The sequence below is a fragment of the Alosa pseudoharengus genome, unplaced genomic scaffold (assembly GCF_046254945.1).
Source record: "Alosa pseudoharengus isolate Yale_2024_CS ecotype anadromous, Long Island Sound unplaced genomic scaffold, YU_APseudo_1.1 YU_APseudo_1.1_scf_10, whole genome shotgun sequence".
NCBI lineage: Eukaryota > Metazoa > Chordata > Actinopteri > Clupeiformes > Clupeidae > Alosa > Alosa pseudoharengus.
In genome coordinates, this window is record NW_027468565.1 from 693,610 (window position 1) to 719,596 (window position 25,987).

Below are 25,987 nucleotides of genomic sequence, written 5' to 3' on the forward strand. Positions count from 1 at the left end.
TGCCAGGCCGGCCCATTGGGTGTCTGGATATCATCATAATTATAATATCTATTAACATTAGAAGTTTCAGACCATTTATTCAAAGCATAGAGCATTTCTGGCACATTTCCTGCTTGGCCAGAAGGTGGCGCTATGCTAGGCCTGTGAATTACGCATGTGAATATCATCACAATAATGATATCCAATATTTTATAACGTTTCAGATCAATCACTTAAGGCATTGTCCATTTCTGGCAAATTTCCTGCTTGGCCAGGTGGTGGCGCTATGCCAGGCAGGCCCATTGGGTGTCTGGATATCATCATAATCATGATATCTATTAACTTGAGAAGTTTCAGACCATTCATTCAATGCACTGTGATTTATGACACATTTCCTGTTTATGTGGTGAGATATTAAAATCATATCAAATATATTACAACATTCAAAAATCCATTCACAATTTAACATCAGCGACATCTTGGCATAATGTTTGCCAAATTTCAAATGAATCTGACAAACCGTCTAGGAAGAGTATGTTCAAATTGATCATGTGACATCAGTATAATTGTCATTCTTTCTGTTGCCAGTTGGTGGCGCTATGCCAAACATGCATTATGGGCATGTGAATATTATCATTAACATGGTCTTCAATGACCTGTGAAATTTAAACATTTCAAGCCATGCATGGTGAATTATGACACATTTATTGTTTATGTGGAAGGGTATTAAAATTAATAATTTCGCCATTTCGTCAAATTACAACATATAAAAAAAAACCTTCACAATTTATAATCAGGAACATCTCGGCATCATGTATACCAACTTTGACATGAATCGGATCAACCGTCTAGGAGGAGTACGTTAAAATTGATCATGTCCACAACGCACAAAATCTCAATTACCTCACTTCCTGTGGGCGTGGCTAATGGCATGTTAATACAAAAGTTGTTTGTTTTTGGGAGTTACATACACCCACCAAATTTGGTGTGTGTATCTAAAACTATATGCCAACCACAAGTCACTGTGACGTAAGGGGGCGCTATGGAGTTCCTGGGCAACGCCCGGTGCCAAGCTTTTATCCCTGTCTATTCACTGTACCACTTGATGTGTGTGTCAAATTTCAAGACTTTTCAACCATGTTAACCACCTCAAAATATATGTCAACCACGGGATCAGTCACCTAAGGGGGCGCTAGCGAGTCCCTGGGCCACGCCCGGGGTCAAGCTCTTGTACCTAACTGCGATGCGTGACACCTGACGCTTGTGCCAAATTTCAAGAGTTTTTGACCATGTTAACTACCTCAAAAACAGGAGAGCAAAAAAGTAGAATAACAATAATAAAATATAGCCGCAAGCGGCAATGGCGGGCCCGAGCACCTGCGGGCCGCAACCCGTGACATGTCGGAATCCAACAAAGCACCGACGTGGTGCGTTTGTGAAATGTACATATTTGATGCGTCTGCTATTTGTTTTTGTATTTTATTATCTGCCACATGTACTTGCTTGGTCAGGTGGGGGCGCAATGCAAGGCAGGCCCATTGGGTGTCATCATAATCATAATATATATTAACCTGAGAAATTTCAGACCATTCATTTTAAGCAAAGAACATTTCTGATACACTTTTTGGTTGGCCAGATGGTGGCGCTATGTTAGGCATGGAAATTACACATGTGAATATCATCACAGTAATGATATTCAAATTTTTTGTAAACGCTCAGATCAATCACTTGAGGCATTGTCCATTTCTGGCACATTTCCTGCTTGACCAGGTGGTGGCGCTATGCCAGGCAGGCCCATTGGGTGTCTGGATATCATCATAATCATAATATCTATTAACCTGAGAAGTTTCAGACCATTTATTCAAAGCATAGAGCATTTCTGGCACATTTCCTGCTTGGCCAGATGGTGGCGCTATGCTAGGCCTGTGAATTACGAATGTGAATATCATCACAATAATGATGTCTGATATTTTATAAAGTTTCAGATCAATCACTTAAGGCATTGTCCATTTCTGGCACATTTCCTGCTTGGCCAGGTGGTGGCGCTATGTCAGGCAGGCCCATTGGGTGTCTGGATAACATCATAATCATGATATCTATTAACCTGAGAAGTTTCAGACCATTCATTCAATGCACTGTGATTTATGACACATTTCCTGTTTATGTGGTGAGATATTAAAATCATATCAAATATATAAGTTATCAAAAATCCCTTCACAATTTAACATCAGCGACATCTTGGCATAATATTTGCCAAATTTCAAATGAATCTGACAAACCGTCTAGGAGGAGTATGTTCAAATTGATCATATGGCATCAGTATAATTGTCATTCTTTCTGTTGCCAGTTGGTGGCGCTAGGCCAAACATGCATTATGGGCATGTGAATATTATCCTTAACATGGTCTTCAATGACCTGTGAAATTTAAAACATTTCAAGCCATGCATGGTGAATCATGACACATTTATTGTTTATGTGGAAGGGTATTAAAATTAATAATTTCGCCATTTCGTCAAATTACAACATATCAAAAAAAAGCTTCACAATTTTTAATCAGGAACATCTCGGCGTCATGTATACCAACTTTGACATGAATCGGATCAACCGTCTAGGAGGAGTACGTTAAAATTGATCATGTCCACAACGCACAAAATCTCAATGACCTCACTTCCTGTGGGCGTGGCTAATGGCATGTTAATACAAAAGTTGTTTGTTTTTGGGATTTACATATACCCACCAAATTTGGTGTGTGTATCTAAAACTATATGCCAACCACAAGTCACAGTGACATAAGGGGGCGCTATGGAGTTCCTGGCTAACGCCCGGTGCCAAGGCTTTTCCCCTATGTATTCACGGTACCTCTTGACGTGTGTGCCAAATTTCATGCGTTTTCACCGATGGGAAGCACCTCTTTTGGCATCATAATTCATCACATTTTAGTCCGCACAAAATCCCAAATACCTCACTTCCTGTTGGGCGTGGCTAATGCATTGTACATACGAAAGTTGTTCATCTTGGGGAGATACACACACCTACTGAATTTGGTGTGTCTAGATGAAAGTATGTGCCAACCACTGGATCAATCACCTAAGGGGGCGCTACTGAGTCCCTGGGCCACGCCCGGGGCCAAGCCTTTATGCCTGTGTAGCCATTGTGATACCAGATGTGTGTGCCAAATTCCAAGACTTTTCATCCATGCTAACCACCTCAAAAATAGCAAAAAGGTGAACAAATAATAATAATAATAATAATAATCCTTTCAAAAACAATAGGGCTTCGCACCTCTCGGTGCGCAAGGCCGGGACGGCCTCGCGCACCGTCGGTGCTCGGGCCCTAATAATAATAATAATAATAATAATCCTTACAAAAACAATAGGGCCTTGCGCCCTTTCGGTGCTCGGGCCCTAAATATAGCCGCAAGCGGCAATGGCGGGCCCGAGCACCTCCGGTCAGCAACCCGTGACATTTCGGAATCCAACATAGCACCGACGCGGTGCGTGTGTGAAATGTACATATTTGATGCGTGTGCTATTTGTTTTTGTATTTAATTTTCTGGGACATGTACTTGCTTGGCCAGGTGGGGGCGCAACGCAAGGCAGGCCCATTGGGTGTCATCATAATCATAATATATATTAACCTGAGAAATTTCAGACTATTCACTTTAAGCAAAGAACATTTCTGATGCACTTTTTGGTTGGCCAGATGGTGGCGCTATGTTAGGCATGAAAATTACATTTGCTTAACTGTGATTATCATCACAATAAAGATATTCAAAATGTTTGTAAATTTTCAGATCGATCACTTAAGGCATTGTCCATTTCTGGCACATTTCCTACTTGACCTGGTGGTGGCGCTATGCCAGGCAGGCCCATAGGGTCTCTGGATATCATCATAATTATAATATCTATTAACCTGAGAAGTTTCAGACCATTCATTCAAAGCATAAAGCATTTATGGCATATTTCCTGTTTGTCCAGATGGTGGCGCTATGCTAGGCATGTGAATTATATGTGTGAATATCATCACAATAATGATATCCAATATTTTATAAAGTTTCAGATCAATCACTTAAGGCATTGTCCATTTCTGGCACATTTCCTACTTGGCCAGGTGGTGGCGCTATGCCAAGCAGGCCCATTGGGTGTCAGAATATCATGATAATCATAATATCTATTAACCTGAGAAGTTTCAGACCATTCATTCAATGCACTGTGACTTTATGACACATTTCCTGTTTATAGGGTGAGATATTAAAATCATTACATATTACAACATATCAAAAATCTGTTCGCAATTTAACATCAGCAACATCTTGGCATCATATTTGCCAAATTTCATATGAATCTGACAAATTGTCTAGGAGGAGTATGTTAAAATTGACCATGTGACATCAGTGTAATTGCCATTCTTTCTGTTGCCAGGTGGTGGCGCTATGCAAAATATGCATTATGGGCATGTGAATATCATCACTCCCATGGTATTCAAAGACCTGTGAAATGTAAAACATTTCAAGCCATGCATGGTGAAATATGACACATTTATTGTTTATGTGGAAGGGTATTAAAATTAATAATTTTGCCATTGCGTCAAATTACAACATATCAAAAAAAAGCTTCACAATTTATAATCAGGAACATCTCAGCGTCATGTATACCAACTTTGACATGAATCAGATCAACCGTCTAGGAGGAGTACGTTAAAATTGATCATGTCCACAACGCACAAAATCTCAATTACCTCACTTCCTGTGGGCGTGGCTAATGGCATGTTAATACAAAAGTTGATTGTTTTTGGGAGTTACATACACCCACCAAATTTGGTGTGTGTATCTAAAACTATATGCCAACCACAAGTCACAGTGACATAAGGGGGCGCTATGGAGTTCCTGGGCAACGCCCGGTGCCAAGGCTTTTCCCCTGTGTATTCACGGTACCTCTTGACGTGTGTGCCAAATTTCATGCGTTTTCAGCGATGGGAAGCACCTCTTTTGGCATCACAATTCATCACATTTTAGTCCGCACAAAATCCCAAATACCTCACTTCCTGTTGGGCGTGGCTAATGCATTGTACATACAAAAGTTGTTCATCTTGGGGAGATACACACACCTACAAAATTTGGTGTGTCTAGCTGAAAGTATGTGCCAACCACTGGATCAATCACCTAAGAGGGCGCTACTGAGTCCCTGGGCCACGCCCGGGGCCAAGCTTTTATGCCTGTGTAGCCATTGTGATACCAGATGTGTGTGCCAAATTCCAAGACTTTTCATCCATGCTAACCACCTCAAAAATAGCAAAAAGGTGAACAAATAATAATAATAATAATCCTTTCAAAAACAATAGGGCTTCGCACCTCTCCTCGCGCTCCGTCGGTGCTCGGGCCCTAATAATAATAATCCTTACAAAAACAATAGGGCCTTGCACCCTTCGGTGCCCGGGCCCTAAATATAGCCGCAAGCGGCAATGGCGGGCCCGAGCACCTGCGGGCCGCAACCCGTGACATGTCGGAATCCAACAAAGCACCGACGTTAGTTTCTGAAATGTACATATTTGATGCGTGTGCTATTTGTTTTTGTATTTTATTTTCTGCCACATTTACTCGCTTGGCCAGGTGGGGGCGCAATGCAAGGCAGGCCCATTGGGTGTCATCATAATCATAATATATATTAACCTGAGAAATTTCAGACCATTCATTTTAAGCAAAGAACATTTCTGATACACTTTTTGGTTGGCCAGATGGTGGCGCTGTGTTAGGCATTGAAATTACACATGTGAATATCATCACAATAATGATATCCAAAATGTTTGTAAACTTTCAGATCAATCACTTAAGGTATTGTCCATTTCTGGCACATTTCCTGCTTGACCAGGTGGTGGCGCTATGCCAGGCAGGCCCATTGGGTGTCTGGATATCATCATAATCATGATATCTATTAACCTGAGAAGTTTCAGACCATTCATTCAATGCACTGTGATTTATGACACATTTCCTGTTTATGTGGTGAGATATTAAAATCATATCAAATATATTACAACATTCAAAAATACCTTCACAATTTAACATCAGCGACATCTTGGCATAATGTTTGCCAAATTTCAAATTAATCTGACAAACCGTCTAGGAGGAGTATGTTCAAATTGATCAAATGACATCAGTATAATTGTCATTCTTTCTGTTGCCAGTTGGTGGCGCTATGCCAAACATGCATTATGGGCATGTGAATATTATCATTAACATGGTCTTCCATGACCTGTGAAATTTAAAACATTTCAAGCCATGCATGGTGAATTATGACACATTTATTGTTTATGTGGAAGGGTATTAAAATTAATAATTTCGCCATTTCGTCAAATTACAACATATCAAAGAAACGCTTCACAATTTATCATCAGGAACATCTCGGCGTCATGTATACCAACTTTGACATGAATCGGATCAACCGTCTAGGAGGAGTACGTTAAAATTGATCATGTCCACAACGCACAAAATCTCAATTACTTCACTTCCTGTGAGCGTGGCTAATGGCATGTTAATAAAAAAGTTGTTTGTTTTTGGGAGTTACATACACCCACCAAATTTGGTGTGTGTATCTAAAACTATATGCCAACCACAAGTCACAGTGACATAAGGGGGCGCTATGGAGTTGCTGGGCAACGCCCAGTGCCAAGCTTTTATCCCTGTCTATTCACTGTATCACTAGATGTGTGTGCCAAATTTCAAGACTTTTCGATTATGTTAACCACTTCAAAATATTTGCCAACCACGGGATCAGTCACCTAAGGGGGCGCTAGCGAGGCCCTGGGCCACGCCCGGGGTCAAGCTCTTGTACCTAACTGCGATGTGTGACACCTGACGTGTGTGCCAAATTTCAAGAGTTTTCGACCATGTTAACCACCTCAAAAACAGGAAAGCAAAAAAGTAGAATAACAATAATAATATAGAAAAATAATAATAATAATAATCCTTACAAAAACAATAGGGCCTTGCGCCCTTCGGTGCTCGGGCCCTAAATATAGCCGCAAGCGGCAATAGCGGGCCCGAGCACCTGCGGGCCGCAACCCGTGACATGTCGGAATCCAACAAAGCACCGATGTGGTGCGTTTGTGAAATGTACATATTTGATGCGTGTGCTATTTGTTTTTGTATTTTATTTTCTGCCACATTTACTCGCTTGGCCAGGTGGGGGCGTAATGCAAGGCAGGCCCATTGGGTGTCATCATAATCATAATATATATTAACCTGAGAAATTTCAGACCATTCATTTTAAGCAAAGAACATTTCTGATACACTTTTTGGTTGGCCAGATGGTGGCGCTATGTTAGGCATTGAAATTACACATGTGAATATCATCACAATAATGATATCCAAAATGTTTGTAAACTTTCAGATTAAGCACTTAAGGTATTGTGCATTTCTGGCACATTTCCTGCTTGACCAGTTGGTGGCGCTATGTCAGGCAGGCCCATTGGGTGTCTGGATATCATCATAATCATAATATCTATTAGCCTGAGAAGTTTCAGACCATTTATTCAAAGCATAGAGCATTTCTGGCACATTTCCTGCTTGGCCAGATGGTGGCGCTATGCTAGGCCTTTGAATTACGCATGTGAATATCATCACAATAATGATATCCAATATTTTATAAAGTTTCAGATCAATCACTTAAGGCATTTTCCATTTCTGGCACATTTCCTGCTTGGCCAGGTGGTGGCGCTATGACAGGCAGGCCCATTGGGTGTCTGGATATCATCATAATCATGATATCTATTAACCTGAGAAGTTTCAGACCATTCATTCAATGCACTGTGATTTATGACACATTTCCTGTTTATGTGGTGAGATATTAAAATCATATCAAATATATTACAACATTCAAAAATACCTTCACAATTTAACATCAGCGACATCTTGGCATAATGTTTGCCAAATTTCAAATGAATCTGACAAACCGTCTAGGAGGAGTATGTTCAAATTGATCGATCATGTGAAATCAGCATAATTGCCATTCTTTCTGTTGCCAGTTGGTGGCGCTATGCCAAACATGCATTATGGGCATGTGAATATTATCATTAACATGGTCTTTAATGACCTGTGAAATGTAAAACATTTCAAGCCATGCATGGTGAATTATGACACATTTATTGTTTGTGTGGAACGGTATTAAAATTAACAATTTCGCCATTTTGTCAAATTACAACATATCAAAAAAAGGCTTCACAATTTAGAATCAGGAACATCTCGGCGTCATGTATACCAACTTTGACATGAATCGGATCAACCGTCTAGGAGGAGTACGTTAAAATTGATCATGTCCACAACCCACAAATTCTCAATTACCTCACTTCCTGTGGGCGTGGCTAATGCATTGTACATACGAAAGTTGTTCATCTTGGGGATATGCACACACCTACCAAATTTGGTGTTTGTAGCTGAAAGTATATGCCCACCACGGGATCAGTCATCTAAGGGGGCGTAAGGGGGCGCTAGCGAGTCTATGGGCCATACCTGGGGCCAAGCTTTTTTACCTAGCTGCTTTGTGTGACACCTGATGTGTGTGCCAAATTTCAAGACTTTTCGATTATGTTAACCACCTCAAAATATTTGCCAACCACAGGATCAGTCACCTAAGGGGGCGCTAGCGAGTCCCTGGGCCACGCCCGGGGTCAAGCTCTTGTACCTAACTGCGTTGCGTGACACCTGACGTGTGTGCCAAATTTCAAGAGTATTCGACCATGTTAACTACCTCAAAAACAGGACAGCAAAAAAGTAGAATAACAATAATAATAAAAATAATAATCCTTACAAAAACAATAGGGCCTTGCGCCCTTCGGGTGCTCGGGCCCTAATAATAATCCTTACAAAAACAATAGGGCCTTGCGCCCTTCGGTGCTCGGGCCCTAATAATAATCCTTACAAAAACAATAGGGCCTTGCGCCCTTCGGTGCTCGGGCCCTAATAAATAATATTAAAATGGGATAGAGTCCATGGTATTAATACGAGTTGGCATGTCCATGTTGAGGAGTCGTATGGCCTGAGGGAAATAGCTTTTTCTTAGTCTGTCAGTTTTGGCCATCAAACTGCAGAAGCGCTTGCCTGACCTCAACAAACTGAACAGACAGTTACTGGGATGGGTCCTAATTTGTCAGCTGTGATGAAATGCTTCAGTAAATTCCACTTTTATGTCATAAATATAACATGCCTATGATTCATAGTGTATCTAATCTAGGCCCCTCTTATGTTCAATCAAATTCGCTTTGCCCACCCGTTTCTTTTCTTCTGTGCTCACCCATTTGAATATTTCTATATGCCACTGTTTTAGATCCCAACGCAAATTGACCAAGAAGACAAACGTCTTTGTCTACTGCGTTTAAGATCATTGAGTCTTTCATCTGAACTGCTCCTTGCTTCTCTTCAATTGCCCTTCCAAATTACTTTTTATTGTCCAAAGACGCAATCGCAAGAATCCGACATTCTAAGCATCAACACATACTGCACTATAATGCAAAGCAACTTCACTTGCATTTATAGGGTAGGCTACTAAAAATGTGCGCAGCAGCTAACCAAAGTGCAGACGGTTCTCCCGCCATGGTTTTGAAAATCACACACCTGCTGCATCTGATGGTGACACACTATGCGGCAAAAAAACGTCTCCTCTTCCCGCAAATTTTGCGTGATCTCTGTGTGAAAAGGGCTATTGACTGTGACCCGCTCTTGCACCTGTGCGGAGCGCAAAAGGGATTCGATTGCCACTTCCGTTCAAGCCTATTACAACATATAGCTGTTAAAATTTACCCGTCCACGTTTTAAAAAACAATTGAAATGACAGGCAGTTTGTGTCAGAGTTTTCTTACAGGCCTATAGCCGTGTCTAGGTGCTGGCTTGAATGTATTGAGTAGAAATTTTTGGTATTTCGTATTTTTCAGTAGTGTTCACAAATAGTTGTTTTGTTTTATCAGAACTGATTAGGCTACATCGTGATTAACGTGTGATTAACGTGTAATTAACACGATTAACACCTGTCACTGAGATAGTTATGCTCTTTACGCAGCAGTGCGAATGGCAATGCGCAACAGGTGTGTGTAACAGGCAATGCGTCTTGATGCGTCTTAACATTCTAGAATGCAGACCTGATCTCAAGTGACTGTCCACTGTAGGCTACACCAATCTGCTATTAACACCTTCCACCTAGCCCCGGTGAGTGAGGGTCGCTATAATGCGTGTGAAATAGCACCATTGAGTAGCCTATGCGAAATATCGTTCCGGCGCCACTCTCTTGACAGGCTATGGACAACAGGCTGGTTGAAACAATAGCAAAGTATGCATATGTTGCACAGAAAACCATATTTATTAATTATACTTGATGCATTTTTAAGAGACCCACACAGGGTTAAAATAATAAGCTGGACATTAGTCACAAGGATTTAGTACAGTACGCTGTGTTTGGAAAATAGGGTCCCGCTGGATTTTCATGTAAAAATTGATTTTTTTGCATATTTTGCTAATATAGAGTCTAAGGAACAAGATTTTTTTTGTCTTCAAATTTTCACAATCCATCTTTAGTGTTTTTTTCTGTATGTTTTAAAATAAGTGATTATATCTAGTACGAAAAGTGATTTTCACATTTTCTTCTATTTTTTTGACAATTAATTCCACTTTTTGCACACAAAACCCCCAGATAATGTAGAAAGGTTGTTGGTTCTAAAACAATATCCATAGTTTTCAAACTTTGAGTGTCTGAAAAGTGTAAAAACACCTCCACCCTTGTTGCCTATGTCAAAAACGATTTCTTAATCTTTGCTTTTCTTGATGCTTTCCTTGACCTGCCATGTCATTCTATTGTCTACCTTAAGATAAATTTGTCTTGGAAATAATCTAAAATAGTACAGGCAACACAGTACACCACTAGGTGTCATAGGCATGGGTAGTTGAGTAACAGTAGGCAAAATTAAGAAACAAAAGAATATAAGGTACAAACAAACAGACAAACCACGGATGGCCCTCTCACAGCCTGAACTAATACAAAAAAAAAAAACTCAAGGGAAAACATTGCTTAGACACTAAACCATGTGCATTTGCTCTCTTTAAAAGCAACGGGTTATCCACAGCCAACAGGCCGGGCGTGCGAGAGAAGCAATGAAGTTTTAGAATTAAGAATGAAGCCATGTTCTTCCAACAACAACAACCACAAACACCCATGCGGCAAAAATATCAAATGACCGGTTGTGTTCTCCCAGAGAGAAAGCTACGTATATGATCACCACCCACGGGTGGGCGTGTAAGCCAGCGCTGCAGGTCAGCCTTTCCACATACACATCTGGCTTTAAAGTTCACCCTCCTGGTAGCATACCTATCTACTGCCAAGGCCTGAAGGGGACGGGGAGAATATTTACTTCTGCTACACTGGCAGAGAACTCATGTGAAACAGAATGTGGGAGGTGGAAGGGGTTTGAATGCTGTCCGGCAGTATTATGAGTGGAAGGTCTCTTCCCCATACGGCCTGATCTTATAGTGTGTGCCAATTCTATCAAGACACTCCACAATTTCATACTTGGTAGACACCCATGTATCCTGGATTTTGTGGCGACCGTTAAAATGGTTCTTGCAAAAGAGTCACTGTACATTATACTTAGCAGACACTTCTTGACCAAAGTCACTTACATACTGTATGTCAGCTATATTACAAGGGATCACATTGTCCCCGGAGCAACTTGGGGTTAAGTGCCTTGCTCAAGGGCATAACAGTGAAAGCCGGGAATTGAACCGACAACTTTCAGGCTACTGCACGCTAGCCCAGCTCCTTAACCACTACACTACCACTGCCCACTTGAAAGACTAGAGTGCCAGGTGGTAATATGGGTACAGTGTCAGGACCGCACACTGCAATCTCCCAGAAGAACTACATTTACTGAGTTAAAAACATAACTGATGACCCTGGTGGGTCGAAACGTTGCGTTATGTGTTATGATTGCAGTGTGCGGACAACTACTCTTCTTTCCTTGATAAGCTTTTTTGTCCTGCACCTGGCCTCAGTGAGGTTGGATGTGCATACAACCACTTTGAAGAGGACTACAGTGTTAGGACCACCATGCCTACGATATGCCGCAGCCTCTTCTAAGTGTCTCCTAGCACTAGCATAGACAGAAGTCAGGTACTCTTGATGTTGCACCACCCAATCAGTCGGTGGACTGTCCCTGTGGTCACCTCCAGTATTTCCAAGTAGGTAGTCGACTGGTAACTGTGGCTTCTGACCGAACATAAGCTCGTATGGGGAGTGCTGTGTGGACTGGTACATGGTGGTATTATAGGCGAACAGGAGCTGAGGGAGCAACTGGGGCCATTTACGCTTCTTTTCAGGGGGTAAGGTCCTGAGCAAGTCATGAAGTGTCCTGTTGAAAGTGGTGGTTCTAGTCTTTGTTATGATGTAGGTGTCACACAGGTGCTTCAACAGCTCCCCCTCAAAGCTGCGCCCCTGATCAGAGTGGATTCTCCTTGGCACACCATACACATAGAACCATCTCTCAGTTAGAATCTTAGCTACGGTGGAAGCTCTCTGATAAGGGGTGGGAAAGGCCTGGGTAAACTTTGAGAAAACATTTGTGACTACCAGAACGTTCTCCTATGCTAGCCCAATCCAAGAGAGTAAAGTCAATGGAGATTATCTACAAAGGCTTAACAAAGGCTAACATATTTCCCAAGAAGGTTCTGGCTTGGGTTGTCTTGCTTTAGCAACCACACAGTGCTCACACTCAGAACGCCACTTTTGCATCTCATGCCACATCTGGGGCCAGAAGCACCTCTGTCATATCAAATCTGTGGTCCTGTCCACCCCCAGATGGCCGTGGTTGTTGTGTAGGCTAGTGAGCACTTCAACTCGCAACACCTTTGGCAGCAAAAGCTGCAGCACTGGATCCCTGGAAGGAGGAGCCTAGATCGCTCGGTACAAGGTCCCATCCACTTCCTGCATCTGGGACCACTGCTTTATCAGCTGCGGACTTCCCTTGGTTCACTCCACTTGTCTTAACGGGTATGTGGTCGTCCCTGTCACCAAAACCACAGGTATCTGGAAATACAGGGATCAGTACCTAGCAGGACTTTCAGGTCTCTTTTGGTTTGACCAGGGATGGTGTCCACCATACAAGATTCTGTCATCCAAGAGTCTTGGATAGGTGCACTCGAGGCTTGCATGTTGGCTATGGCAAGCGGCAGGGGGACGTCCAGGCTGTGTGACACAGATCGCAAAGAGTTGTGGGAAGCCTAGAAAGGGTATCGGCATTGCAATTAGCTGTCCCAGGACGATATTTGATGTTATAATAAAGAGGGCAAGCTGAGAAACCCTGCACTGTTCCAGAGCGCCCAGTTTCGCTGACTGCAGGTATTGGAGGGGTTGTTGTCAGTGTACACGGTGAACGTGTTGCCCAGGAGATACTTGCCATTTTGATTGTGATTGCCCACTTGACTGCAAGGAGTTTGAGTTTCATGGCACTATAATTTGACATGTTCCTCTCACTTGGCCGCAAGCCCCGGCTAGCAAAGGCTATTGGTCGCTGTAACCCATCCTTCTCCTGTGACAGAACTGCCCCCAATCCTGCATGGCATGCATCCGTCTCTAAGATAAAGGGATGACTGAAATCGGCATAACCTAGGACTGGTGCTTGAACAAGCCATTCTTTTGAGGCTCTGAATCCAGAAAAAGTTCTGAAGGCAAACCTGAACGTCACTACATTTAATGTTAACTATCCAATATTCAGATGTCTGTAATTGAAATGTATGCAAATTAGCGCATAATTAATGAGATATTGTTAAATTACATGCATAAACATATATTTTCAGAAAACTTGTAATGCAAAAAAATATTGTCTCTACATAAATAATCAACTAGTAAAGTTTCATAAGAATACCAAAGAGTTACATTTTTTACCCTATTCACCCATTCTATGTTGCCTATGGAGGCCAGTTTTAGGCCGCAAATGCTAATTAGCAGGTTTAAAACTAAAAAATCAGCTAAGTAAATATGATATTCAGAATCAGCACCCAAAAATTAGGCAGAATACCCTCTTTACCAGTGTTTTCTCACATTTAACCCCCAAGTGACAGTAGTCCCAGTCTTAATTATGCATTATATAAATGATGATGTCATCTAAGTGTGAAAATGGATCGTGAAAATTTGAAGACAAAAAAAATCTTGTTCCTTAGACTCAATACTAGCAAAATATGCAAAAAAATCAATTTTTACAAGAAAATCCAGCGGAATTACACAAGACACCGTACTAATTAAAGTTCTCTGTCGTAGGACGGATTTCCGTCAATTTGATTTTAAAAATGTCATATTTGAGATCGATGCAGATCCGATGAGAAAAAAAATAGGAGGGGGGGGGGGGGAACTATCACCTTTGCTTTTCCTTTTAAAGGCAACTACAAATATTAGGTAAATGTTTAAAGACCTAATAGTGTTCTTGAGAACTTTCTGTGTCTCAATCAGTGACCGCTCAAGAAGATAGCCTACGTCAGCCATGAGTTTCGCTTTGTTTATGTTGAAGCTACACACTTCTCGGGCGTTTGCTTAAAAAAAAAGAACACGTATGGAGGACTATAACGGTCTAAAAGTTGGATTATAGTGACACAATCGAGACAGCTGATGAGGTTGGCCAATCCATTTAACTTTTTTGGATATGATATTGTGAGCTCTATGTGCGAATTCGGAGAAGAAGCGGCTGTGTTCTTTCCGTGCATCAATGTAGACAATTTCTTACTATCGCGAACTCTTGTCAGGGGAGGTCATTCATTTTGGGTGTCACCTATGACTAGAACAGATAGCCTGCTATGCTACCCGATGTAGGCTACTATTATTGTTACAGTTTTTAATCAATGCAACTAACATTAGGCTATGTGTAAAGCGACGCAATATAAACCGTAGCCTATGCAATTTATTATCCCGTCTGTAATGACATGTACAACAATGTTTTTCACAATTTGCGACGGAAGGTTTTGACTGAGCGTGTTAACATAAAATAATAATAATATTGTCATCATCGCGAACTGTCGAGTAAGGGGGTCAGTCGTGTTTGTGACGCACAGACGGCCTTGTAGCCTATTTTGATTAGGCCTCACTTTTAATGACAGTAGGTTGTGAGTGTATGTTGACAAAAAATAGCCATACAATTAAAATAGTCAACTTAAAACTTTGCTATAAAATATTATTAATTTATAGCACAAAACCATAAACAGTAGGCCTACCAGAACCTCGCATATTAGCGTCATGATTTGTGTGCGTCTATTTGGCAAGGCCACTAGCTGTCATGGATGCGTTGTTGCTAAAGGAAGGCAGGTGTCAAAAGTTAAAAAATAAATGGAGATGGGCAGCTGTTGGAAACGGGGGAGAACTAACAAGCCATGGTGTAAAGAAATTAAAGTGCCAGGGGTTTGATTTTGCGCGGTTCGCTGCAAGAAAATTGTTTATGGATGCAATAGGAAAACATTTTAGCACGCCACCAATCAGAAGACCGCCATAAGGTTAACGTTCGTGCACTTCAGGACATCTTCCCTACCTGGTGCAACTAGCCACCACGACAGAGGTAGGCTACGTTTATCTATGGCTGACCGTTTTTACGTTTAGAAAGTAGGCTACGCATGTTCTTTCATAGCGCAACACGACCGGTCCCTCACCATTTCGCAACCTCTTGTCACAGTCAACCTTATACAATCTGTTGCTGAAGACAAAAGTGCCGTCTCCAGATTGTCGTTATCAGATGCGCAGACCTCCTGCATGAGCACACACAGTATTGCTGCTCATTGGAAAACTGAGTTGTCTGTAAAACTCAAAATTACCATGTTTTCATTAAATGTGGATGAGGCAACAATGGAAATATGATGTTCTGATTCGTTACTTTGATGAGGAAATGGGAAGTCTTGCAAACTTGATTTTATAGATTTTACTTGGTGTTGAATTGCATATTAACAAGAAAAAAATCTCCCCTTTAAACACTTTTGGCCTGAAGTAATTAAATAAGAGTGTGTTAAAGCCTTTCTACAATATTGCTGCAGTAGAAAAGAACAGCAATGGCTAATCAGCAATGGTCAGGGATGGTACTAAAATATATTTTTGTTCATCAGGAAAACTCAATCTCAATCAAGAACACTCTCAATTCGCCTTATTCACATGGCGGCCATTGGCAGCTAAAACGAGGCTACAGGGTACACAAACCATAGGATTGTTATGTTCTATGCATTCACCAGTAGGTGGCATTAATTATATAGTAAGTGTACCCTGTAGCCTCGTTTTGGTTTAAACAATGGCCGTCGTGTGAATAAGGCGAATACTCCCTTTACTTTGCTGTTCTGCATCTTTTTGTACATTAAAAACCAATAGGTCGCGACCACAAAAGGGGTGCTATCTCTATAGGTAGATATGAACAACGTATGATTTATGGCCTGAAAAAAGTTCAGTCAAACGATTTTTTTTCACTTTAATCCCTGTAGTCATGCATTGTAGCTTACTGCGGGCTTGTTAAGGCCTAATAAAACTCAACACATTCGAGACTTAAGCCCAGACATGAAATGTCCTATGTAAGAGGGGATTCAGGGGTTTCTCCCCCGAGAAATGTTTAAAAGTTGGTCACGCAACTCCTAGGCCTACCCAAAATGGCACTATTATAACTAATGGTTATCACATTTATCACAATGTGCCAAGCGCACCACACACAAACGCACAGACTCAAGATAACTGCACAAACAAAGCATTTACTCAAATGAACGGTCACTGCTTTTCGGTCCCCAAAAAAAAAGCCACTCAACTTTTTCACCAGCCACTATAGATACGGTATAAAATGTGATATCATGATTAGTCAACAGAACAGCATTCATATGCCATAGTGTCATAAAAGTGGTGTGGCTCCTTTAAGACAATCATTGGCATGAGTTCTGGAGCTGTCTAACTTGATCTACAGTAACTATACTGTGTAGCCTACATAATCTGATTTTAATATGTACAGATATAAAGGCTATATTTAACATTTAAAAATCATTGAGGCTACATTGACAGACTCTTAACCATGAGCTGTATATTCTCTGATTCTAAGATTTACAAATATCTAGGCGATGTAAGCACAGATCCGTTTTAAGAAATGCTTTTAAGCCTAAAGGCCATGTTGAATTTTGCAACAATTTATTTCAAAACTGGATTACTCTGGAATGGCTAACTATACACGGGAATGCATTACACCTTTGAATTCCTATAGTTAATCACGATTAATCACATATTTTATCATATGATTAAAATTCTATTATTTTGCATTTCTGAACTTTACAGGAGTCCATATTAACATAAAAGCAATTATGGTTTATCTTGATTGGGATTCAAATGAAAGCAAAGCAAGTTACTTTATTAACTGAACTTCAAGACATAGGTCTATTTGATTATTTCTAATCAAATTTCAAAAGATGTGCAGCAGACCTGAGGCAACACAATATATTCTTCAGAAATATAGCTGATATAAACTGAAATAAATGCTACTGCAGAAGTGCATGCACAAAATGTAGGCCCACACACTTTAAAGGGCATAACAAACAGAAAATATTATATTCATGCTATATTCATTATCTTTGAGTTCAGTTGAAAAGAAGGAACTTTTCAACATGAGTGCATTGCCATTTTATAGGCCTACAGTCTAGGTGCACTGTCACTTGCCACACACATCAACGCCGAAGTTTTTAACAGGCAAACACTGGATGAACAATGGATTTTATGGAGCAGCGACCAAATATAACTGAATCGTGATTTACCCGGCTGCAAAGTGCGAAGCTGGTGAAAAGAATGGAATCTAATGTAAATGAATGTCGAAAGCAGAGTGCATCGCAAATAGTAGCAGCCAAAGAGGAATGTTGATAACAGAATTAGTGACGGTGAAAAAATCTTTGGCGGCACATAACTAATGAGTCAGCCTAGGCTAGCCTACTACTCTTTGGCCGCTCGTTAGCCCAACCAAGTGTGTGCAGCATGCCTTTACGTAGCCTACTAACGGCGCATCATCATAAAGATACATTTGATCTGCATCACGACCCATTTTAGCGGAAAACATTTTAACATTATATCATTGAAAGACAGCTAGTAATCACATGTTGACGTTACATCTAGTTATTAATTCACAGGACATTCAATCATTTTACTAACACGGCAGTTATGAAGAATTGTGTTTATGTAACTTACTCATGTCGAAACGATGTACATTACCAACCTAATTCGTTTGCAACGGGCAAAAGATTGCTCCAGAATATTATGTATTATTTTTTTTTTCTTTTCTCAGACAGAATTCAGGTTTTTCTGGCTTCAGTCAAAGATGGAGGAAGAAGGGGGCCTGTTGGAAATTACCAAGCAAAATGCTGTAAGTTGTTATTAATCCTTCATAGCATTCACTATTAAAATAGTCTATTTTAAACCTGACAGCAGTTACAATTGCTGTGTATGTCTGGTCCCATTTCTCAAGATGTATTTAGCCTGGTCTTTGCTAGTCTGTGACTGACAGAGTTATCATTTTCCTCTTCGGCATGCACATTGTTAAAATATAAAATATGTGGCGCATCGTTGGTGCTCTGTTATCATGCAGCTGAAAGGGATTGTCCAATAGACATACAAAGAGATCGAAATTACGTTTCCCACTATCCCACGGTGGAGACAAGACATATTTTACCAATTACGTCCACAGACAAACATAACATTCAAGTAAACAATATAAAAAGTAAAAATAAGAAGGCACATACAATGAAGAAATAAGAGCAGCAAAATTTGGGTTGAAATTGTGCAATTGTGCATACAGTAGACAGTCAATATAATTAGGCATATTCGATCTACGTAATAATCAGGTAATAACGTTCGCAGCGGCCATTTTGTTGATATAGAAAATGCATAGGTAGGTCTATTTAATGCAGCTGTCAATTGACAAGCGCGACAGCGCTGGTATTCACAATGCAAAGCTTATTCTTATCGTACACTCAACAAAAGGTGTGGTTTAGCGCATTATCTAAAAATCGCTATCTTAGACTATCTAAAAAGCATTACGCCACTGACCAAGAAAAACCTAGTCTATGGCAATAGGCACATATGAAGCACAGCTGAAGACGCACTGTCACAAGATGTAAGCAGCAACTCCTCTGAATAAAAAACGTAAGGACATTTATCCTGCAGTCATTTGAAAATGTTTGGGCTAAGTGTTGCTTTTTTGTCTGTTTTCGATGGTAACCCATTGTCAATCAATAGTGAAAGTAATTACAGCAACAAAAAATGTACAAAATACAGAATGTAATGTCATGTACAAATACAAAGAAATTATATCAACACTGCTTGGTTGAACAAATAGTTAAGTGTGCTTGCAAACTAAAGTTTCACAGGTCACAAATTTGGTCCGAACTTGACGTACATGATCCTTGGACCAAACCTCACAAAAGTTACAGAAAGGATTTTTGATTTTCAGAAGCGTTTGCCCATCACAGCCAAACGAAATCGGCGGCGAAGCTCCGAAACAGGAAGTCGTCCATATCTCAGGAACACTGTCACATATCGATACCAAATTTTGTATATGAAAAGGTGCAAATATTATGTAATTTATCATGGGAAATTATTGGAAATGTTATTTCTTGTTTATTCTAATTGCAAACCACACATTCGTAATCACAAGTACACTTTTAATACCTTGAAAAGACTCTCATTTTGTTTATTTGATGTTGCCTAGCAACGCAGCCTTCAGAGCAAAGATTCTAGAACAGGGCTTCAGAGACACGTTTTGAGTTTGTGGCCAAGAACCTAAAATATCAGTTTCCATGTGTATGTGCTGGATGGTATGCGTCCTTTATGAAAGTAAGTGTTTTATACAGTTAACGTTGTGCTACTTCTGTTATTAGAATGCTAAGCGGAGAAGCATGCTAAGCAGAGATTTAGTATCATTAATTTCTTGTGTGGCTAGCTATAGGGAGGAGATGTATGTTGCTAATTGGGATTTATGTTGTTTAGCGTAATGCCATGGTCATTTGATATAAGATGCTTGCACTCGTAACTCCATCACTTGTAACTTTAGGACTGCTATTTTTTTTACTAACAGTAATTTACGAAGCACTTTAGCCGTAAAAGTAGCACCTACAGTGGGTCCCCGTTAAAAATTGACACTTCATTCACGATCATGGTGAATGGTGAAATGTAAGTACAACTGCAGCCGCTTGGGGGCAGCATAGTCCGCTGTAGCGTTTCACGGTCGAACCAGACGGCACATTCGACAGCAAGAAGGGCTGTGATTGGCCGAGTTTTCAGTGCGTTTCTCTGTGTTTTTAGCAGCCCCTGCAACATGCTAGTCCACTGTAGCCTAAGCCTTGTACATAATGTTAAACATTGTTTTGGATTCAGTGGCAAGATTTCTTGATTGTACAGTGTCTGTCTCTCAGTAATGTTTTAAAATGAGAGCTTCGTCAGCTGGCAGTATAGGCTACTTTGTCGGTAGTCATGAGAAGTTCGCTTGCTAACAGAACATAAAAATGCTGCCCAGAAAGCTTGTGAATAGTTCTGACACTAACGAGGTTGAAATATAGCCTTTGCCTACAGCATCTCCTTAACAGTAATGTTAACAAAATGACAGCATTCATATGACAAAGGAAAACGAATCCGGTCACTCAAGACTGTGCCGCAGCCGTGGGGCAGAAGACGCTTGGTGGCCGTCCACAACATTATAAACTTAACCTAAATAGTTGGCTGCTGTAAGCTACAATCGGATTTTATTGTATACCCCTGTTGTCTCAATGATAATAACATCTCATTTCCGACTATATTTCAAAGTGTGCCGTTCATTTGCATTAATAACATAACATCGTATTTTGTCATTTTTGGCGAAGACATGCATTCCGTTAGGGATATTGAACATATTTAACATTCTCTAACCATCGTGATTTCGAATTGGTGCAGTTGTCAGCACAAAAACTCATTTTATTCTTTTGCTCTTTTGCATTGCTCTATGCTGTTCTATGGTGCTTTCTGCCTCTTGGTTGCGCATGCATGTTTTCGTGACGTTTCATAGAAATCCATGTATAATGAGCGCATAAAACGACTTTTTGGGACATTAATCTAGGCTACGTTAAGCTTTAAGGATTGTATGTCCTTAATTTATTTATATAGGCCTATTTAGGCTAGGCTACTTGCGCAAACCCTGGATAGACTTGTATTGCCACACAACAATATTGGTGGTATTTGTTACATTAGCTTCAAAAGGCACTGCTTGTGAAAGAAGGGGGTGGGGGAGGGGAACTTGCAGCCAAGTGTCGGAAAAATGCATAGCCTACAACACAGAACCCGCTTCTCGCATTAGTCACTGACAGTAGACACTCTTCCAGCCTAATGACTTAAACACATTTTGAATGATTTACAGTATGCCTAGACACATTAGCGCTCCACGTGTAGAAACTGTGCAGAATACAATGTGTGAATGATGCTCAATGATTTGCCAATAGCCTATAATAGTCTTCTGCTGGGTTGCATGTAGCCTACTGTAGGCTACATTTTTTTCATCCTTTATTGGTTAAATGACCATTTTTATTACGAAAATATTTCTTAACTTCAAAAACTCAGTGTATAAAACTCGGTGTCATTTAGACTCAACCCTCTTGACGTTTGGTGATTAATTGACAGCTGTTTTGGGACACGTTAAACTTTCTTTATAATGAGCGCATAAAACTACTTGTTGTTTTGGGACATTAAGCTACGTTAAGCTTTTTCACGTTAAGGATTGTATGTCCTTAATTTATTTATATATTTAGGCTACTTGCGCAAACCCTGGATACTTTTATTGCCACACAACAATATTGGTGGTATTTGTTGCATTAGCTTCAAAAGGCACCGCTTCAGAAAGCTGCACTGCTTGTGAAAGAAGGGGGTGGGGGAGGGGAGAAAGCTCGAGTAGCCGAGAGAGACGCCGAGAATGATCGGTTGAAAGCGTGAACTGAAGGACTGCATCAATAAGATCAACGAATTCCTCCGCACAACACGCAGATCTTCCCAGGGATTCAACGTGCTTTAAATTTAGACTGTAGAATGTTGAATGTAGACTGTTCATTATTTCAATAAATACGTTTTCTCCGAAGCACTTTCCCGACTTCGTCTTTCTATAGGCTAAGCATATCATGGAGATTTAACTAAACAAATGTAACTAAGTAAACTGATTGTTTACTCTACAGTAGGCTATGTTCCCCCTCTCAGGCTGTACAGTAGGCCTATTGAAAGTAGACTAATGAGCTTAGACACATTAGCGCTTCCAGCCTAATGACTTTCGCACATGAATGATTTACAGTAGACACATTAGCGCTCCACGCAGTGGCGTAAATATAGTTGGTGCAGCAAGTGCAGTCGCACCAGGGCCTGTGACCTCCGTCGCTACCCCCGCAATGCAATTGCTGGAAAATTCTATACCGGTCCTTTCTGACTACCTGCGTGCCTTTGACCAGGCCAAGGCTACAGCGCAGACACTCGCAAATAAATGGGGGTTCAGAGTACATTTGAAAATGTTAGAGCACGGAGAGTGAAGCGTCACTTTGACGAACTATCGGAAGATGAACGCTTAACAAAGGCGAACACTTTAACAGGGGGAATTAATTGGGCATGAATCATTGTGCTGAACGGTATTTGTCAATGAGCAGAAACACACACGACATTCAAACTATTGATAAGATGTACTGGTCTGTATCTATAGGCTAACATTGGACAAATAAATGACACTGACTCGCCATATCCTGACTCAGGAAAAAAAAAAAATGTCTTGCTTTGCCGCAAACTCAGCAATGAAATAATAGGCCAGTTTGCAGGTAGCCTAACGTCTTTTTCATAGAAGGGAGAGCCTAGTCTCTCCTGTGACATGGAGGTGCGCAAATAGTTTTGTAGCAAATAGCAAATAGCCTGTTCAACTTCGAAAAGCTTCGTTCACCCGATGCCAGTCACTGATCGCAATTTCAAAGTTCGGAAAGCTTCATCTTTTTAAGTTTTAAGTGCAGTGGCCCCTATCTGCCCCCTTTGGAATTATATCTCGAGCCTATTATAAGGTCCAGTGCGTTATGTCCTGGGATTCGGATGTGCTCAAAAAGAAAAGAAAAAACACTTTTTTATAGATGGTTATGAGGAGCAATACGAGAGAGAAATTTGATGATCATTGATCGTTGTTTTGGGACGTTAAGCCTTTTCCATAGGCGTCAGTGAAGGAGATTGAAGAATGACAATTTTTTTTATACGAAAATATTTCTTAACTACAAAAACTCAGTGTCTAAAAACTCAGTGTCATTCAGACTCAACCCTCTTGTTGTTTTATTATCTTTTTCGTTGTCGTTTGAACGTTGGAAAGCAGGCATGTTGCGGTTGCAATTTAAGTGAAATTTCTACAGTAGGCCTACAACATGCTGTTAGGCTGGGCTACTGTCAATGTACTTGTACAGGTAAATGTTCAACAATTGCTGGTGTACAGGTTATATAATCAATTAGCTAAATCATTTGTCCAGCTGTTTAAAAATTTTTTCGTGCTACATTCAAACGCAAAAGGTGCTTTGATATATTTTTCGTTTGAACATCGGCAAGCAGGCATGCTTTGGTTGCAATGAATGAGGATAATTGTTTTTTTTTTTTGCATTATTTTGAATATGACTCTCTCCAGTCTCAACAGCACATACTTTTTCCACACGCTAAGTTCTAACACACATATCCCCTCTCACTTTCTCTCTCTCCATCCCTGCACACGGTGCTTTCTTAAAGGAGCTGCACCATTTTACAACAATTGCATCTACATTTTCATATTAGAATGTTTTGTCAAGTGTAAGCTTAAACTACCGTGATCAATTTAAGTTCCCCTGCCCCCGCTGCGTCATGGAAGCAGTAAGTCAGTCGCATCAAAAATAGTAGTGGCACCCAAGTGACACCTTGTGGTTGTTTGTGTCAACTGCAGTTTGTGCCATTTCTGCCAAGAAAATGGGGATCGTGATTCCTGAAGGAACCCGTCCAAACTTAACAGGGACCCACTGTACGTCTGTGACAGCTTAAAAGAAGTGGCGAGGACTACTAACTCCTAACGCGATGTTTTAAAATGCGTCTACTATGGTCTACAGGAGCTTCCAATCGCGAGGGAACTTGCGTTGTAGGCATAACTAAGGGATGCAATAACACCACCAACAACCAAAACTAGCCTACTCATTGTCAACATGTACATTAAATGTGACGTTTCATGTGAATCAAATTAAAATGTTTTTTTTTTTTGCAATTGTAGGCATAGGCATATGGTGACAGATTAATTGAATAATGCTGCTGTGTGAATCACGGTAAGCGCGAATGAAGTGGCCACTTCTTAATGGGACCCACTGTATGGAAGTTGGCTAAGTAAAATAGAGATGTTTCAAATAAGATAAGATTAATCAGAATTCTACGATAGCCCGCTTGACAACGGCAGAGATAGAACAGGTCTTTGGCCATAGCAACCATCCATTTAGAACGATTGGCCTTCATAGCAACCAAAGATCTGAGCTGTGTTGCAATGTGAGGCAAGTATAGAAAGGTGATGAAATATACAGAGACAGGTCAAGAAATATAGTGCAATGTAGGCAGTAGTATACAGTTGATTTACAGACGGTGGTTTAGAGTAATATGAAGTATTCCTTTATTCTGAGATACATCTGAGATAGGCTACATCAATAGGCTCTCAAAACAATCCCAAACAGACATAAGGTCTTTATAGAGCAAATCCATATAGATTATTTGTCAAATAAACCAGTAAAACATAATTTGTGGAATGGAATATATAACATTCACACTCATAGCTCATATTTTTTAAAATAAATCAGTGAAAAAGTATCCTGACAAACAAGCAGCTTTTTAATGCCTTGGTCATATTTCATAATTTCAATTCCTCTGTAGGTTACCTGCAGAGGAGGCTCCTTCATTGAGGAAAGGGAGGAACACCCTCCCTAAAATTTCAGAGAAAAATAACAAATATATAAAGTGAATTACTAATCTGATAAATTACTGTTAATATTACTATTTTTAACACTTTGAATGAACAAAATCGTTCCCCTAGATCAAAATGCCAACAGCACCCCCTATCGCAATTGAAAATTACTGTATGGAGGAGCTTCCTCCTCAAGCCCCTCATTGAAGTCCATTATAAACGCCTCGGACCCCAGCGGCTCGTGAATCACGTCGTTTTCAATGGCCAAGGGAGGAAGCTCCTCCGTACAGTAATTTTCAATTGCGATAGGGGGTGCTGTTTTTAGCGGCAACGGTTCAAGAATGTTATCTGCAGGCAAACTACGAATCTTATGTTGAACGGAAAGCTTGTTTTTTGCTCGTGAAATAAACAGTACAATGGAATCAGAGGACAATCTCAAATCTTTTATACATTCAAATACACTGCGAATACACTGATAATGTTTATCAAAGCAGGAAGACCAGCTCCAAAAATTCATATTCCAAAACAAGATGGTAAGTGTAGGCTACTGAATTCTACATAGTCAGACAAATAGGCTACTCATGGCTAACTGGTAACGTTAGCACAGAAAACAATCAGCCATAGCCTACTGCTGGCCTGTCACATTAACAGCTTTAAAAACAATAGCATGTTACAAATAACCACATTTAAGGTCTATTTTTAATGGTAAATAGTTACATGGTTTTATAAAACAAGTGTCTATTTTTATTATTATAGACTTTTTTGCCAATGTATTACACTGAGCAAAACCTCCAGACTTTCCGTAATTTTGCACATCTGGAAAACAGTATTTCATAACTAGACCTACATATCTTCCCTGACTTCCCAGACCTAAATTTACATTTATTTACATTTACATTTATTAATTTAGCACTATTATCCAAAGTGAGTTATATATTTAAATTATATTACAAAGTCCATTGTCCCTGAACAAATTGTCCCCCCCATAGTACATACTGCTGCTATAAATGTGTCTGGGTAGGCGGCCTACATACTCTATTGTTCACATATGCCATCACAACCTCAC

The 25,987-nt window shown here is 40.3% G+C and overlaps 1 protein-coding gene across 4 annotated transcripts in view; it reads left to right on the forward strand.

Moving 5' to 3' along the window:
• The window catches only part of snupn (snurportin 1), a 135,091-nt gene that overhangs the window by 106,282 nt on the left and 2,822 nt on the right, over positions 1 to 25,987 (forward strand). For 3 of the 4 annotated variants that reach the window (XM_076302570.1, XM_076302567.1, XM_076302559.1), the window contains exon 7: positions 18,277 to 18,354. The exons of the other annotated variant lie outside the window; for it this stretch is intronic. In XM_076302570.1, the coding sequence (XP_076158685.1) occupies positions 18,277 to 18,354 (78 nt within the window). The remainder of the gene's footprint in view (positions 1 to 18,276; positions 18,355 to 25,987) is intronic. 4 annotated transcript variants of the gene reach the window in all.